This window comes from Nyctereutes procyonoides, unplaced genomic scaffold, assembly GCF_905146905.1.
Source record: "Nyctereutes procyonoides isolate TBG_1078 unplaced genomic scaffold, NYPRO_anot_genome, whole genome shotgun sequence".
Lineage (NCBI taxonomy): Eukaryota > Metazoa > Chordata > Mammalia > Carnivora > Canidae > Nyctereutes > Nyctereutes procyonoides.
Genome location: NW_026575135.1, coordinates 34305455 through 34322951, shown reverse-complemented (window position 1 = coordinate 34322951; position 17497 = coordinate 34305455). Strand labels below are relative to the sequence as shown.

The following is a 17497-nucleotide window of genomic DNA, read 5'->3' as shown; positions in this document are numbered from 1 at the left end:
TAGACCTTCCTTGTAAAAATCTCTATTTAGATCCATTGTTCATTTTTTAATTGGATTCTTTTTAGGTTGTACGAGTTCTTAACATATTTTGGATAAATCTTTTATCAGATATATGATTTATATACATTTTCTCCCAATCAGTAGGATGCTTTTTCATTTTGTTGATGGCTTCCTTTGCTGTATAGAACTTTTTTAGTTTGACGTGGTCCCAAAAGTTTATTTTGCTTTTGCTCCTCTTGCCTTTGGAGTCATATCCAAAACACACGGTTAAGACCACTATTAAGAAGCTTGATGTATATGTTTTCTTGTAGGAGTTTTATGGTTTCAGGTCTCATAGTCAAGTCCATTAATCCATTTTGAGTTAATTTTTGTATCTGGTATAAGTTAATGATCCAGTTTCATTCTTTTGCATGTAGCTGTCCAATTTCCCCTCCACTGTTTTTGAAAAGAATGTCCTTTCCCAAGGAGGGGGGAGGGGGGGAAGAATGTCCTTTCCCTATTGCACATTCTTGCCTTCTTTGTCATAAATTGATTATACATCTATGGGTTTATTTCTGAGCTCTCTACTCTGCTCCGTTAACCTATGTTCTGTTTCTATGCCGAAAGCATACTGTTGGATTATTGTAACTTTGTAGGATAATTTGAAAACAGGGAGCATGATACCTCCAGTTTTGTTTTTGTCAGGTTTTTTGGGCTATTTTATGACTCCATAGAAGTTTCAGAATTATTCATTCTAGTTCTGTGAAAAGTGCCATTTGAATTTGGATAGACATTGCACTAAATCAGTAGATTGCTTTTGATAGTATGGACATTTCAACAATATTAATTCTTCCAATATATAATCATGGAATATCGTTTCACTTATTTTTTTTAATCTTCTTCAATTTCTTTAATCAATGTCTTATAGTTCTCAGAATACAGGTCTTTCACCTCCTCAGTTAAACTTATTCCTAGATATTTTTTCATGCAATTGTAAATGGACATTTTTCTTAATTTTTCTAATAGTTTGTTATTAGTGTACTATAACACAGATTTCTGTTTATTAATTTTGTATCCTGCAAATTTACTGAATTATTAGGTTTTTTGTTTTTGTTTTGCTGCTGTTAGGGTTTTCTCTATATAGTATCATATCATCTACAAATAGTGACTGTTTTACTTCTTTCCTTCCAATTTGGATGCCTCGTTTCTTTTTCTTACCTAATTGCTGTGCCTAGAATTTCCAAAACCATGGTAATAAAAGCAGGAAGTGCAGGCATCCTGGTCTTATTCCTGACCTTAGTGGAAAAGCTTTTGGCTCTTTACCATTGAGTATGGTATTGATTGTGGGTTTATCATACATAGCCTTTCTTAGCATGAAGTACATTTCTTCTATACCTACTTTGTTGAGAGTTTTTATCACAGCTGGATGTTGGAAATTTATAAAATGCTTTTTTTTTTCATTTATTGAGATGATCACATGATTTTTCTCTCTCCTTATGTTAATATGATGTATCACATTGATTTGCAGATGTTGAACCATTCTTGAATTCCTGGAATATATCCCACTTGATCATGGTATCTGAACCTTTTAATGTATTACTGAATTTGGTTTGCTAATATCTGTTGAGGATTTCTGCATTTTTGTACATTGGGTATACTGGCCTTTAAATTTCTTTCTCTGTGGTGTCTGTCTGGTTTTGGTATTAGGATAAGGCTGGCCTTCTAAAACAAGTTTGGAAGCATTCCTTTCTCTCCTATTTTTTGGAAGAGTTTGAGAAGGATATTTACTAAAACTTCTTTGAATGTTTGGTAGTATTAGCAGTGAAGCCATCTGGTCAGGACTTGTTTGTTCGGAAGCTTGTGATTACTGATTCAATCTCCTTACTAGTAATTGATCTGTTTAGATTTTTTTTAAGATTTATTTATTTATTCATGATAGAGAGAGAGACAGAGACACAGGCAGAGGTAGAAGCAGGCTCCATGCAGGGAGCCTGATCTGGGACTCCAGGATCACGCCCTGGGCCAAAGGCAGGCGCCAAAACGCTGAGCCACCAGGGATCCCCTCCCTTGCTGCTATTGTATTGCTGTTAATTTCTCTTTTTAGTTATGTTAATATTTGCTTTATGTATTTTGATGCTCCAATGTTGGGTACATACATAAATGTTATATCTTCTTGTTCGAATAATCCTTTATTACTATGCAGTTCCCCTTTTTGTTTTCTATTATAGTCCTTTTTTTTTTAGAATTTATTTATTTATTTATTTATTTATTTATTTTGGGGGGGGGGGCAGAGACACAGGCAGAGGGAGAGGCAGGCTCCATGCAGGGAGCCCGATGCGGCACTCGATCTCGGGACTCCAGGATCATGATCTGGGCCAAAGGCAGGCGCTAAACTGTTGAGCCACCCAGGGATCCCCATACAGTCCTTGTTTTAAAGTGTATTTTACCTGATAGGAGTATAGCTACAACAGCTATCTTTTCATTTCAAACTGCATAGAAAATCTTTTCCTATTCTTTCACTTTCAGTATGTACGTGTCCTTACTTTTGAAGTCAAACTCTTCTAGGCAGTATTAGATGTATATATATTTTTAAGCTATTCAGCCACTCAATGTCTTCTCATTGGAGCATTTAGTCCATTAAATTTTAAGGTAATTATTGATAGGTATTATTTATTGCCATTTTGTTAACTGTTATCTATAGAGTTGTTTTTGTACTACTACCTGTCTCTTCTCTTTGCCTCTTTCCTTGCAGTTTAGTGATTTTCTTTATTGTTTGTTTAGAGTCCTTTCTTATTTTCTTTTATATATTTAGTTTATATTTTTGCTTTGTGGTTACTGTGATTTTCACATATGTCATCCTATGTGTATAACTATATATTTTAAGTTGATAACAACTTAAATTTGAACCGATTCCAAAACTCGACATTTTTACTCCTCCACGTTGTTTTTTGATGTCATATTACATCTTTTTATGCATCCCTTAACTATCATGGCAGTATCAGCTAATTTTACTACTATGTCTTTAATTTTACTACTATGTCTTTTAACTTTCATACTAGCCTTATAAGTAATTAGTCCACTACCTTTACTACATATTTACCTTTTCAAATGAGATTTTTTTTTACTCTTATGTTTTCTTATTAATTAGTGCCATTTCTTTCCAGCTTAAAGAAGTCTCTTTAACATTTCTTACAAGTGCCAACTTAGTAGTAATAGACTCACTTAGCTTGTCTGAAAAACTCTTTATCACTTCAATTCTTAATGATAAGCTTTCTAAGTAGAGAACTCTTGGTTGGAAGTTTTTTCCATTTAACTCTTTGAATATATTATACCACTCCCTTCTGATCTGCAAAATTTATGCTGAGAAATCTACTGATAGCCTTGTGGGGTTTTCCTTGAACGTAACAATTTGTTTAACTCTTGCTGCTTTTAAGATTCCCTTTTTATCTTTAACTTTTGATAGTTTGATTATAATGTGTCCTGATGTGGACTCTCTTTGGGTTCATCTTATTTGGAATTCTTTGGGATTCCTAAACCTGATGTCTGTTCCTTTTTCTAGGTGAGGAACGTTTTTAGCCATTATTTCTTCAAGTAATTTTTCAGCCCTTTTCTCCCTCTTGTCTCTTTCTGGGACTTTTATAAAGCAAATGTTATTCCACTTGATGTCCCACTGGTCTCCTAAGTTTTCATCATTTTTTTTCTTAATCTTTTTTTTTTTTGTTCCTCTGTCTGATAAGTTAGTTTCATTGCTCTGTTTCCCAGCTTGCTGTTCATATATATTCCGCTTCAATTTACTGTAGTCTTCTGCTATGTGACTTGTTACTTTTTTTTTTTTTTTAAGAGTGGAGAGAGGGGGAAGGAAGAGAGAGAATCTTAAGCACAGGGTGTGGAGCCAGCACAGGGCTCAATTTCATGACCCTGAGATCATGACCTGGGCTGAAATGGAGTCAGACACTTAACTGACTGAGTCATCCAAGTACCCCATTTGTCTCCTTCTCATACTCTCTTTTTGTTAAAGTTCTCACTGTACTCATTCATTCTTCTGAGTTCAGTGGGCATCTTTGTGACCATTGCTTCAAATTCTTTATCAGATAAACGACTTATCTCTATATCATTAAGGTCTTTTTCTGAGGTTTTATCTTATTCTTTGGTTTGGAACCTATTTCTGTTTCCTCATTTTGCTGGACTCTGCTTCTATGTTTGAGGCTGAACTGCTATGTCTCTCAGTCTTGAAGGTGTGGCCTTGTGTATGTGATAAACCTTCTCATTCCACATTGCCCTGGCTCTTGGTTATCTCTCCAACCTTTGTGATTCCGTAAACTGATTAATTTTTTATGTGTCCCCATTGTTGAGGGTGCGCAAGACCTATCAGTGTTTCAAGGGGAAGAATTTCATTTAGCACTTAGTTTCAGGGTGACTGGAAGACAGATCCTCAGGGAGGAGCTTTTAAAGTATGCAAATATGTATAATCTTGTGGGGGCTAAATTTTATTTTTATTTTATTTTTCTTAAATATTTTATTTATTTATTCATGAGAGACACAGAGAGAGAGGCAGAGACACAGGCAAAGGGAGAAGGAGGCTCCATACAAGGAGCCCAACATGGGACTTGATCCCAGGTCTCCAGGATCACATCCTGGGTCAAAGGCTGCACTAAACCATTGAGCCACTGGGGCTGCCCAAGGGCTGCAATTTTAATCCCTCCTGGCTTCCAGACCAGATCTGGAGGTGTCCCCCAGGTGACAGCTACAAAAATTAAGGCTGCAGACAAATGTATAAGCTCCTTTCAGCGAGGTCTTGTTGAGCTCTAGTGAGGCCAAGAAGGTTTAAAAGAATGGTGTCTCCCTGCTTACATTCCGTGGAAGCACCTCTCTAGCCTCCAGATGTATGGGAAACCTGAAGGCCTTCTTTCTTAGGCTGAAGTTCTATTCTACATTAAGAGGCGTTTTTTAGAGGAAGCCTGAAGTTGCTTTTAGGTCTGCTGTCTGTGCAGTACCCTGGGGGTTGCCGTAGTCTGCCAAGAACTATCTGATTTTTACATTCTTGTGGAGCTCAGGAATACATGCCCCCTTGGCCACCAGGGTCAGGTGATCACAGAGCATCCTCTGTGTGGTCTACATATGCTCATTGGCTTTTTGTTGGGAGCTGGAGGTGGGACACACTCACCACCTTCAAACAGTCAACAGCAAAAACCAGAGACCAGGAATATAGTGAGAGAGTCCCCTGGTTATGGGCTGGGAGTGGGAAAATATCTTAATACTCAGGCTTGCCTGCCCCAGTCAGGGAGTGGGGGAGTACTACAACTGCATCCTCTAACTTCAGCAAGGTAGCAGGAGAGTGCTGCAACTGCTCACCTCCACCTATCTTAGCAAGGCAGTGGGAGGGTGCCACAAGAGAGCTCACCTACTTGTGCTAGCAGGCTAGTTTGAGAGTGTAAAAATGGTGCCCACTACTGCCTCCTTCTCCAGGGAGAGTTTCAACTGTCCCCTGCCCCTCCAGAAGATCCTTTTAGAATAGCAAATGAATCTCCTTCCTATTTAGTCTAGGTACTTTTCAAACTGCTATTTTCTGCTGGGTCTCAGAGTGAATAAGACCACATGCCAGCCCTGTCAAAGGGGAAATCTCAGTTTCCTATAGCACTTTGGGTCCCTTTAGTTTCCCAAGCCAGATATTTTGGGGGCTTATCTATTCAGTACAGATCCTAAGGGTTGGGGTACCTGATGCACAGAGTCAACCCTTTGCTCCTTCAGGAGCAGCACTGGGTGGGGTTTTTGGTGAGACTGAATCTTTGCCTTTCCTACCTATCTCGATGTGGTTATCTTATCTCTTTGTCTAGAGAAGCAGTTTATCTAGTTTACATAGAGAAATGGTCCATATGTAGCTGTAGATTTGGTGTGTCCATGGGAAGTGGTGAGTTCAGGATCTTCCCACTATCTATGCCACTATCTTGTGGAAGTCTGAACTTACCTTCCTTCTTCATATCTTTCATGACTACAACCTTTAGATAATGCAATAAAGTAAATGGGACCTCTCACAGTAACACTGGCCATGTCTTGCCCCAAGTATGAAGTATATGAAATGATCTAATAAGATGGTATATTGGTAAACAAGTGCCCTTGGATGGACTCTAAGGTAGCACAGCTTTTCAATACTTCCCGCAATTTTTTTCCTTAGAAGATGTAGGAATGCATAAGAAGCATGACTTGATCATCATCTTGGAAATCACAGGTATTCTTGCTTCCCATCATTATTAGCCAAGTATTCAAGTACTTATTGTAGCTACATCTTATTTCTTACTCTTCCTCTTTCACTGAAGTCTGTACTCATTACCAGAGAGTCAGAGGAAACCAGATGGTGGGGAAATTAATCTTCCCAACTAGATTATTTTCTCAAAAAAGTTTTAATCAGTACCACAGCAGTTTTCACTTGATGTGATTCTCTCTCAATAAGGTTTAATTGGTTGGTATGGTACAAAAAAAGAAGGGGCTTTAGCATTAGTGAGAACTGGATTCAAATTCTAGCTCTGCCACTTCCACATCTGCAAGATGAAAACAAAAGCTATCACATACATTGCATGGATTTAAAAAAGATGCTATTGAGGGGCACCTAGGTGGCTCAGCCAGTTAAGTATCTGACCCTTGATAGTAACTCAGACCATGATCTCTGGGTCCTCGGATAGAGCCCCGCATCAGGCTCCATGCTCAGTGTGGAGTCTGCTTGTCCCTCTCCCTCACCCTTGTGTTCTCTTGTGCTCTATCTCTCTCAGGCAAATAAACAAAATCTTAAAGAAAAAAAAAAAAGACCACGGTATCGAGTGAAAGTGTGCAGCACATTCCGAGCAAGAGTAGAGTTCGATAATGCTTCCTTCATTCCTGATAAACCAGTTTGGTAAATTCATGGCAGGATTCAATTATAAGATTTCATTCTCAAGTAAGGACAACACAAAATTAGCTACATTTGCCATCAGTTGGTTTTTTTCAAGTTGTTTCCTCTGATCAAGAACGGCTTGTCCTGCTTACTCCACCCCTCATCTCCTCTTATTCATGCCTTTCTTTTCTTCCAAGCTCAGCCTAAATTCTAATTTTGTACCATCTGTACCATCTAACATGGTGTTTATATACAGGAGTATCTACCACATAAATATTTTCGAATGTTACTGAATATCATTAATGTAATCAAAAATATTTTAAAAAATTAAATGTGCTTAGAAGGAAATGTTTGTAGTTACTCAAAGTGACACAGTGGCTTATCGTATTTTAAAAAATAAAAGCCACAAAATAAAGCAGGTGTCAAAAATTTAATTTCTTAAAATAACAGTACCATAATTCTAAACACTGAGATTCCGAACCAGGATACTCTAGTAATATATTTATATTTTTAAAATAACATCTTCCATGCTTACTGATTTGACGAACCAATATCATTACAACATCCATACTAACCAAAGCAATCTACAATGTCAGTGCAATCTGTATCAAAATACCAACGGCATTTCTCACAGAACTAGAACAAATAATACTAAAATCTGTATGGAATATAAAAGACTCCAAATAGCCAAAATAATCTTGAAAACAAAGAAAAAAATTGAAGGTATCACAATTCTAGCTTTCAAGATATACTACAAAGCTGTAGTAATCAAAACAGAAGGGTACTAGCACAAAAAACAGATATATAGATCAATGGAACAGAACAGAGAGTCCAGAAATAAACCTACACTTTTTTATGGTCAATTAATCTATGACAAGGAGACAAGAATATACAATAGGAAAAAGTCTCTTCAATTAATGGTGTTGGAGAAACTCGACTGCTCCATGCAAAAAAAAAAAAAAAAAGAAGAAAAGAAAGAAAAAGAAAAAGAAACAAACAAACTGGATCACCCTCTTACAATATACACAAAAATAAACTCAGATGGATTAAGGACCTAAATGTGAGAGCTGAAACCATAAAATTCCTAGAAGAAAACATACAGAGTAATTTCTTTGACATTAGCCATGGAAGCATTTTTCTAGATATGTCTCCTCTGGCAAGGGAAACAAAAGCAAAATTAAACTATTGGGACTACACCAAAATAAAAAGCTTTTGCACAGGAAACCACCAACAAAACAAAAAAGGCAACCTACTGAATGGGAGAAGATATTTGTAAATGATATATCTGATAATGGGTTAATATCTAAAATATGTAAATAACTTTTATGACTCAATACCAGAAAGAATCAAATAATCCAGTTAAAAACTGGGTAGAGGACCTGAACAGACCAGACCGTTCTCCAAAGAAGATAACCATATTGCTAACAGACTAACAATCAGGGAAATACAAATCAAACCGACACTACAGTATCACTTCATACCTGTCATAATGGCTAAAATAAAAAATGTAACAAACAAGTATTGACAAGGATATGGAGAAAAAGGAACCCTTGTGTACTGTTGGAATGCAAACTCGTATAGCCACTGTGGAAAACAGTACGGAAGTGCCTCAAAAAAATTAAAAATAGAATCTCCATATGATCCAGCAACTAACTCTACTACAGGGTATTTACCACAGGAAAATAAAAACATTAATTCAAAATGATATTTGCACCTCTGTGTTTAGTGCAGCATTATTTATAACAGCCAAGATATGGAAGCAGCCCAAGTGCCCATCAACAAGATGTGGTATGTATATACAGTGGAATACTACTCAGCCATAAAAAATAATGAGCTTTTTCCATTTGCAACAACATGGATGGATCTAGAGGATATGATGCTCAGCAAAATAAGTCAGAGAAAGACAAATACCATATGATTTCATTCATATATAGCATTTAAGAAACAAAACAAATGAACAAAGAAAAGAGAAACACAAAAAAGCAGACTCTAAAATACAGAGAACAAACTGGTGGTTGCCAGAGGGAAGGGGGAGGGGGATGAGTGAGATAGGTAAAGAGGATCAAGAGTACACTTATCTTGATGAGCACTAATGTACAGAATTGTTGAATCACTATATTATACACTTGAAACTAATATAACATTGTATGCTAATTATACTTGAATTTAAAAATGATTAAATAAATACATCACATCACATCTGAGGACTCCATACATTTTCTCTCTACCAAGAAAGGCAAGAAAATTTCCTTTTCTCTGTGTTACTAATTCTGAATATTTCTCCCTACCCCAGTGGCCCCCCACATCCCTATCCTCTATATCTTCAGAATTCAAAGGCAAAGTTTGTTGTCCCCAAATACTTAAGTAAATGCTTATCGATTTTCTCCTAACAGAAGGATCTTCACCTTTATCTGGAACATCTCACTGTGCAGTCACCTTTAGTAACCAAAGTAGCCTCTTAGGGGTGATTTTTCTTTGTGGACCTTGATACTGCCTTTAAAGTTTACAGTCATAAATTGTTACCTACTGAGAACAACTTGTCAAACTTGACTAAATAATTACATAGACACCAAAAGAAAACCACCCTCTGACCTGTCATTGCATCACCTTGTCCCCTAATTCACAGAAAGCATGGCCTACATTTTGAATAACTTACCAACATTATAAAATGAAATTACAAAACATAACTAGAAGATTCAAAAAGAAGTGATCTTTGAACTGTAGGACACCATTTGTTATTTGGTGGCACCTTCTGGGAAAGCTTGATATTGCAGCTCAGCTCTGTTAAACATAAATTCTTCACAAAAGCAAGTGGGAAAATTCTAGGAGCAGGGAAATAGTGTTGATGACATAATAATGTGAAATCCACAGCCATGAGAGTCTGTTATACTTGAAGCAAGTATGTGTAAAAAGTCAGAGATTCCTGGATGTTTCAAAGCTCCTCCCTCACTTCAGGCTATGTATGTCAAACTCAGCTCTAAGGACAACCTGTCACTTCCTGTAGGCTGTTGGTAAAAGCCCAGATCAATAGATAGGTCAAAGAAATATGATTCATAAATGTAACAATATGTTATCAAAGGCTTTCACAGCAGTGATACCAAATTCATGAAGTACATCTCTGCAAATGTAGTATGAATTCATGGGAAAACAAGATTTGCTTCATTACAAAATTCCTCTTGAGTGAACTCTCTGCCAAGTGGAATCAAATTTTGGCTCCACCACATGGCAACTTTGGGTAAGTCTCTTAAACTTTGAGCCTCAGTTTTCCCATCTATAAAAAGGGGACAATAGTACCTATTTCAGGGATCCCTGGGTGGCGCAGCGGTTTGGCGCCTGCCTTTGGCCCAGGGCGTGATCCTGGAGACCCGGGATCGAATCCCACATCGGGCTCCCGGTGCATGGAGCCTGCTTCTCACTCTGCCTGTGTCTCTGCCTCTCTCTCTCTCTGTGACTATCATAAATAAATAAAAATTAAAAAAAAAATAGTACCTATTTCAGAAAGCTGCTTTGAGGGTTAAATAAGTCAAAACAAGTCAAGTGCTTAGACTGGTGACTAGCACATAGACAGTACTCACTCAAGGCATGTTTAACTACAACTATATGGCCTCCCCTATGGTATGGTAAGGCTGGCCATGAAAAGACCATGTTGAATTGCATCTTTGATTTTGTGTCTAACGATGACAGATGAGACAATCAGGTAAAGATCATGGGCTTTAGAAAAAAAAAAAAACAGTGCAATGACTCGGCAATGCAGCTCTCTTGAAGGAGGCTCATGGAATTTACTGAAAGATCCAATTCAATACAAGTAAGTAAAAATGCAGGGTTTTGGCAATTATTGATGATAACTAACTCTGCAATAATATAATCCCGTCTGTCCATGGCCCCCAGCTACCGAAAGGCTTCTAAAGAATTATTTAAAACCTGAGAAACGATTTAGGTTGAGTATGGTACCCAACCAAGAAAAAGATGAATGAAGCCTCTAACTCTGTTTTAAAGTAAAAAATCTCCCTTTTCACTGCTTCAAATCCTTTTTTGGACTACATCAGGAAAGTGGCTGAGTAAGTGGAACAGTTGATTGGCAGGACCATCCCCTCCCCTCAACCCATCACATCTTACACAAAAGCCATTTGAAAACAAGCCCAGGTGAAATGCCTCCCCGCACCCAACCAAGTTAACCTTCTTCTATTTTCATGCATGTTCCACACCGAGCTGAATCTGGCAGAGAAAGAATTGCAACCCTTCAGGTATGTTTACCTCCAGTTATAAAATGCAGAGAACAGAATCTAGAATGAGAGTCGTCCCCCTCCCCCCCCCCCCCCGCCCCCAAGCACGGCAGCCCTTTAATGAATGGCCTCTCCAGCTGCTCGCTCACCATACTTACAGACTTTACAGCTTTTGCATGTGTTGGAATTACAAGTCATTAAAAAGCCACTTTGAAAACACAATAAAGACCTTCTTCTTGGACTGCCGCAACCTTCCATCACATAAAAACCTGAGGCCACTGCTTCAACAGCAGGACGTTCACTGCCAGCTCCAGACAGTAGGCAAGGAACAGGGTGGGGTGAGAGGAAATGAGGCAGAACAAAAGATGGGAAGTTTCTTTTTCCTTCTTTTTTTCTTTTCAAAAGAAGCTACTACTAAGGTGGCTTGCAGGCTTTATTCTGTGTCAGCACCACTACCCACCCTTGGTAAAAAGCTACCATTCCATGAGATTTCATCTTTTTTCCCTCAGGAAGATTTTATCCAAGAAAACACTTAGGCAAACCAAAGTATCAAAGGACAGGATTATAGCCTTCCTCACCCAGCTGGCCAGAGTATGTAACATTTTACCAAATGTAATCTGCCCACTTTCAAGGAAAGACTATTAGAAACTTTAACATCTGAGCTTTTAAATTACAATTAAATCTCCGCGAAGCACAGCAAAAAGCAAAGGCAATGATAAGGAAATACTACCATAGCCAAATCTGATTATACTTATTCCAATTTTATTTTACTCTTTTTCCCCTACTTCTCTGCTGTGAATACCAAATTTTCTCACATCACAAAACAGTATCAACTCAATAGACTTCTCTTCAGATGCTAAGTCATATAAAAAACAAATCCTAGGAAATCACAGGAAGGGCAATAGATATTTGAGTTCTTTTTAATTGTTAATTAAAGTTTAAACAAGTTAATACAAACTACAATTACAAACTTTCAGCTGACACAGATACAGATCCTCACCCTTCCAGCTGTTAGCATAAGGACAGTTTCCATAAATGACCATTATGACTACAAAATGATAATTTCCTAAACTAAGAACAGCTTTACTCCAATGGGAATTATCTAGGTCCTTGAAGGTAAAATATTCTTAATGCTAACATTTATGTACATAGCAAAAACATGTTATCATGTTTTCTGCATTTGCCAAATGCTCACCCACTATAAACCAGTCCTTCTGCCCCCCCCCCCATACAACTTGTAACTCTTGAATTCCATAGGGGAAAAAAATCACTGATGGACTTCATGTAACAAAACTAAATTTCTTTAGAAAAGAAAAAACACTTCAGAGATGTATTTTCAAATGATTCTGTAAAAAATAAAAATAAAATAAAATTAATTAATTAAATGATTCTTTGTAACATTAATAATAACCCAGAGGTAAGTCATTTCTTTGGATGTCTTTAATATGAATAGCAATAAAAAAACAACTAAGTGCCTAACCTAACACAGTGCTAGCTATGTTCTTGTCCTTTATCTATTTTAATTAAAAAGCTAAAAGATCCTGGGAAAATTTGGCTTAACTTGTGATTTAAAACTTACACTCTTCATCCTGTATTTTTCCACTCATTATACAACAAATGCATATCAATATCAAGGCCATATACCTCAAGACAAAATTGAGAGCAATAGGACATAGATGCCTATTTCAAGTACTTTTCCCCCTTGAAAACATATAAGCCAGGCCCTCGAAAAAGGACACGGAAATTCTAAATTATTTTTGAAAAGCAAAAAATCTCTTGCAAAGCTATAGGTTATAAAGGTTTCCAGAAGTCACATCATACATAATCATGGCTAACTAATATTTTTTGGCTAATGTGCTATGTGCTTTCTCCAGACTGATCTTTTTCACAATAATCCTACATAGTAAAACACTATTATGATATCCATCCTACAAAAGAACTAAGAAACACAAAAGGTTAAAGTGCTTTCCCAAGATTACCGGAAGAGCCCAGCTTCAAAATACAGCCTAATACCACAGGACAAGCTCCTAATTACTTGATTACTTGACTGACTACCTACCTACCTGCCTAAGCACTTGACAAATAAGTGATCACTCAAAAGACACATAGAACATATAAGGATGGATGTACTTCTACTTTTCTATGCAAAATATATAAAAATCTTAACCAAAAAGAACCATATGAATGAACAATCTAAGCTTTCTACTCAATCTTAAGAACACTGATTTTATTTTTATAGAAAACCGGAATCTAACTTAATTATGCAAAAGCTTCTTTAAAAAGTTCTTCCTTTTAATTGTAACTAATGTGGACTGAGGTAAGATGTTTACTTCACAGGCTTCCCAGGTATATAATCTTTTCTTCCTAGCCCTTCCTAATTCTTCACATTCTTTCAATTTCTTTTCTTCCTCTTTCTTCTGTTTCCAAGTCATCCATGATCTCTGCTCGTTGTGTCTAAAATTACCCCCCTACCCCATCTGCTGAAAGTGAACACAAATCTGGCTCATATTCAAGTAACAAAGCTGGAAAGGATGTTAGAGAGATCAGGTCATCTTATCACACTTACTCAGATGCAGACATACTTACCACCAGGACATTGTGAACAGTGCCCCCTGAAAAGTTGGGCGGGTCCCAAGCTATCAAATCCCTTACTGGCCAAGGAAGGATTTGGACTCCTCACTGCTCTCTATTACAATGGCCTCCCATTCCTTCTGTCTTGCCCACAAGAGGGACACCAGGTAGAAAGAAGGCCAAACAAACATGATTTCTACTATTGGATAAAGGGAATTTCAGCCCCCCTTTATCTCCTTTACTCACAGAAAGGTGTTTTGGGCCCTGGCTTATTTAGAACCACTTTGTCAATTTTCTTTGTCTCTACCACCTGCATTTCAGAGAATTAAACCAACAACAGCAACAGTAAAAGCACTACTACTAGAAAACCAATAAAGAAAATACATTTGTTGTGTTTTATACCCAAATAATGCCCAAAAGTCTTTAGAGGCTTTCTCTGTAATGATGGGCAGAACCCACTATAAAAACTCCTATAACAATCACTGGATATGTGGCTCTACTATGCCATGAACGGTTTTTGAAAACTTGCTAACTACTGTAAGGAATTATAATTCTAACTCTTCACTCCAAAAGATTTTTTAAGATATTGTTTTGGATAAATATACTAAGTTGAACATGAAGTTTATAAAAAACCGTATCTTATAAATCATATATAAAAGGGAGGGAGCAAGAGAAAATGGAAACAAGAATACAGAGTTATCTAAAAAAGATGATTATTTGTGATAATTTCATGTAGAGCTTTGCTTTATGAATGTCATTTGATCTTCTCATAAATCAGCAAACATAAAAGATGCCTTTCAGAATTTTGACGATGACATACTATAAGGAATACACACAACATATGACATAAAATTTTTACAAACCCTTACTTATCCATACTAATTACAATGTATTCTGATTTTTCTTAATACTGCTAATGACATGCTAAATTGGTTTCATGGCTCACCAGTGAATCACAAGCCACAATTTGAAAACCTCTGCTCTAAAAGAATCATAATATATCAGAACATAGAAAGACAAAGTTGCTAAACCTGACAATCTTCATAGACTAATCACATTGAGCCCAAGAGGCTCAATGAACACTTTAGGGTGATTTGAAATAAAAGTCAAATACAAAAAATTTCCAAATAACATCTTAAGCATTAAGAACTAATTTTATACTAAGAAGAGACTAAGTAAAAAGCACAGGAGGAAAAAGAAATGCTTGAGATACTGGAAGAAACCCATTAGTTCTCATCTCCATTCAATAAACTATCACTAAAAAACATTGACCGAACACAGGAACAAATTACCCCAATCTCGTGTATTTTAATACTCTACTCCCAATCTGATCTTCTATTAAAATCTCAAGATTAGAGACGGCTGGGTGGCTCAGTCAATTAAACCATCAACTCTTGGTTTCAGCTCATGTCATGATCTCAAGGTTGTGGGACCACAACTCATGTTGGGCTCCACACTGAGCACAGAGTCTGCTTCAGATTCTCTCTCTCTCCCCCCTTCTGCTCCCCACCCTCCACTCACTCATGCTCTAGCTCTCTAAAATAAATTAAAATCTTTTTTTTTTTCAAAGTCAAGATTAGCTATAGAGGATAGTACAGACAACTGATGCCATGTCCTAACCGTGGCTGCCCTTCTTCCCACCACAAATGCACAAGGGAGAATCTGCTACTAAATCCTCCTACCTCTGCCAGTATTTGGATTAGAAACATGTGTATATGGTGAACTCATGGGACAAAAAGAGAAATATTCTCAAACTGATATCTTTTAACCAGATATCTTCCTTGATCATTGTCTAGAAATAATGGCAAATCAAAGTAAGGAGATTATTTGGACTGTGATTAATAAGCAACTAAAGAAGGCAAAAGTGTGTTAAAAAAAAAAAAGTGACCATGATTTCAGAGTAAATAATGTTCATTCTCTAGAAATGGAATGGAATACTTTTCAAAGTACTAATAGTTCTGTTGCTAGAAGTGTAAAATTTCTTACACTGGTGGAAAATTAGATAGATAACATGAAAATCTCTCCCAACTCTGAGGAATCTGTATTGGTTTAAACCTTAAATCAGACAACATTTCAGAGGGATATTAGATGGTCAGATGGTCTTTTAGGTATCCACAAAAGATAATCCTGCCCATCAGCAAAAACACAATGAAGATTGCATTCCTCATCCCCTCCCAAATCAATGGCTAGCCAATGAAAAAGAAATTAAATGTTTCATTTTCAAAATACCACCACTTGGTTTCATGAGCACATGTAAGTCAAAATCTACCAAATTATTCATTTTAAATATATATGGTATATTACAACATGAATTAAAATAAAACTGTTAAAAAAAACCTATTGAACTATTACCAGCTTTCCATCTTTGTAAACAAATTACTTGATTGCACTGACCAAAAAGATCAACATTATAACCATACCCAATATTTTCCAACTTTCTCTTTTAAATTTATCTCTCATATTACTAAGTTTATTACATTCTTCTCACTCTCCTAAATCAGTAATCACTGAAAAAGCATAGTAACTAAGCTCTAATGAGCACCTCAATTTTTCTGCTGCTATTCAAATGGCCCATTATTATGCTATGGAAAGTATCTTTCCTTTAACAATTTAAATCACAACCCAAATGTCTGCAGGATTTCATTTCCTTCTTTCCATTAGTTAAGGAAATTCATTTCTAGGCACTTCCATGCTACCATTTCATGGTTTAGCTGTCATTCTCTTCCCTCACTCTTTATCCTGCAGCCATGTGAAATAGACTCTGAAGACTGACAAGGTAAAGATGGGAAACCAACAAGGCTACTCACATCAGATTTGGAGGACATGTTCTCCTCCACGTCAGAATCATTGGGATCCACAATATCATCAAATGGCGGTAAGGTTGATTTCTTCTTCTCGGATGTCTCACTTTCAATTTTGACCTTTCCCATCTTGACATGAGATTTATCTTTTATCTGTTTTTTGTCGGCAGAACAAGTGAGAATCAGTGGTGGTGCGCTAGAAAAACTTTTAAATAAAGCCTCTGAGCTACTCTTTTTCCTTTTTTTGGCTGAGAGTTCTTCAGAATCTGAAATGGGTGGCCTTTTACTAGGAGCCTTCTTGTCTTGCTGTCCACTGGTGATAGTGAGTAAGTTACTGTCTGGTTTTGGCTCTTTTGACATGGGTTTCGGTTCCTTGAAGGCCATCTTAGGAACGATTTTTTCTTCTTTCAGTGGTTTATTTTCTTTGGGTTTCTTAGAGGATTCTTTGGAAGATTTGTTGTGATCCCTGGAAGGTTCTTTGAAGGCACTTTTATGTTCTCTGGAGTCTTTAGAAGGTTTTTCCTTGTGCTCCTTCATTAATTTGTGAGGCTTTGAAAAACTGGTGCTGCTGCTGCTGCTGCTGCTGCTACTGCTGCTGCTGCTGCTGCTGCTGCTGCTGCAGCTACTGCTGCTGCTGCTGCTGCTACTGCTGCTGCTGCTGCAGCTGCTGCTGCTGCTGCTGCTGGTGTGGATGCTCCTGTTAGGGTCCTGCAGAAACAGGACAAGAAGATGTGACTCAGAGCTGCAGAAAACGAGGAGATGCAAGCCAGCTTCCTGGCATTTTCCACCTATACAAAGAGGACCCCTCTTTGATTGCTCTCAGATGCATTGTAAGAGATACCCAGAACCTCAGTATAACAGGTGGGGATGGGGTGTGTGAGGAACACAGTGAGTAAGGGCCATGATGGTCAAGGAATTCAGGGAGGCCAGCTGTTTACCTCATCAGGACAAGCATGGTGCTCAAAACATCTCAGTTCAACAAATGTTCACTGAATGCCTGTTCTAGAAGCTATACAGAAGGATAATACATGGCCCCTATTCTTAATAACCAGGACGTA

General features: G+C 37.3%; 1 protein-coding gene across 1 annotated transcript in view; it reads right to left on the bottom strand.

Annotated features, from left to right (window-relative positions):
* Window positions 1-17497, bottom strand: part of MLLT3 (MLLT3 super elongation complex subunit) — a 279749-nt gene that overhangs the window by 58251 nt on the left and 204001 nt on the right. The window contains exon 5 of the mRNA XM_055302686.1: window positions 16446-17147. Coding sequence (XP_055158661.1) covers window positions 16446-17147 — 702 coding nt within the window. The remainder of the gene's footprint in view (window positions 1-16445; window positions 17148-17497) is intronic.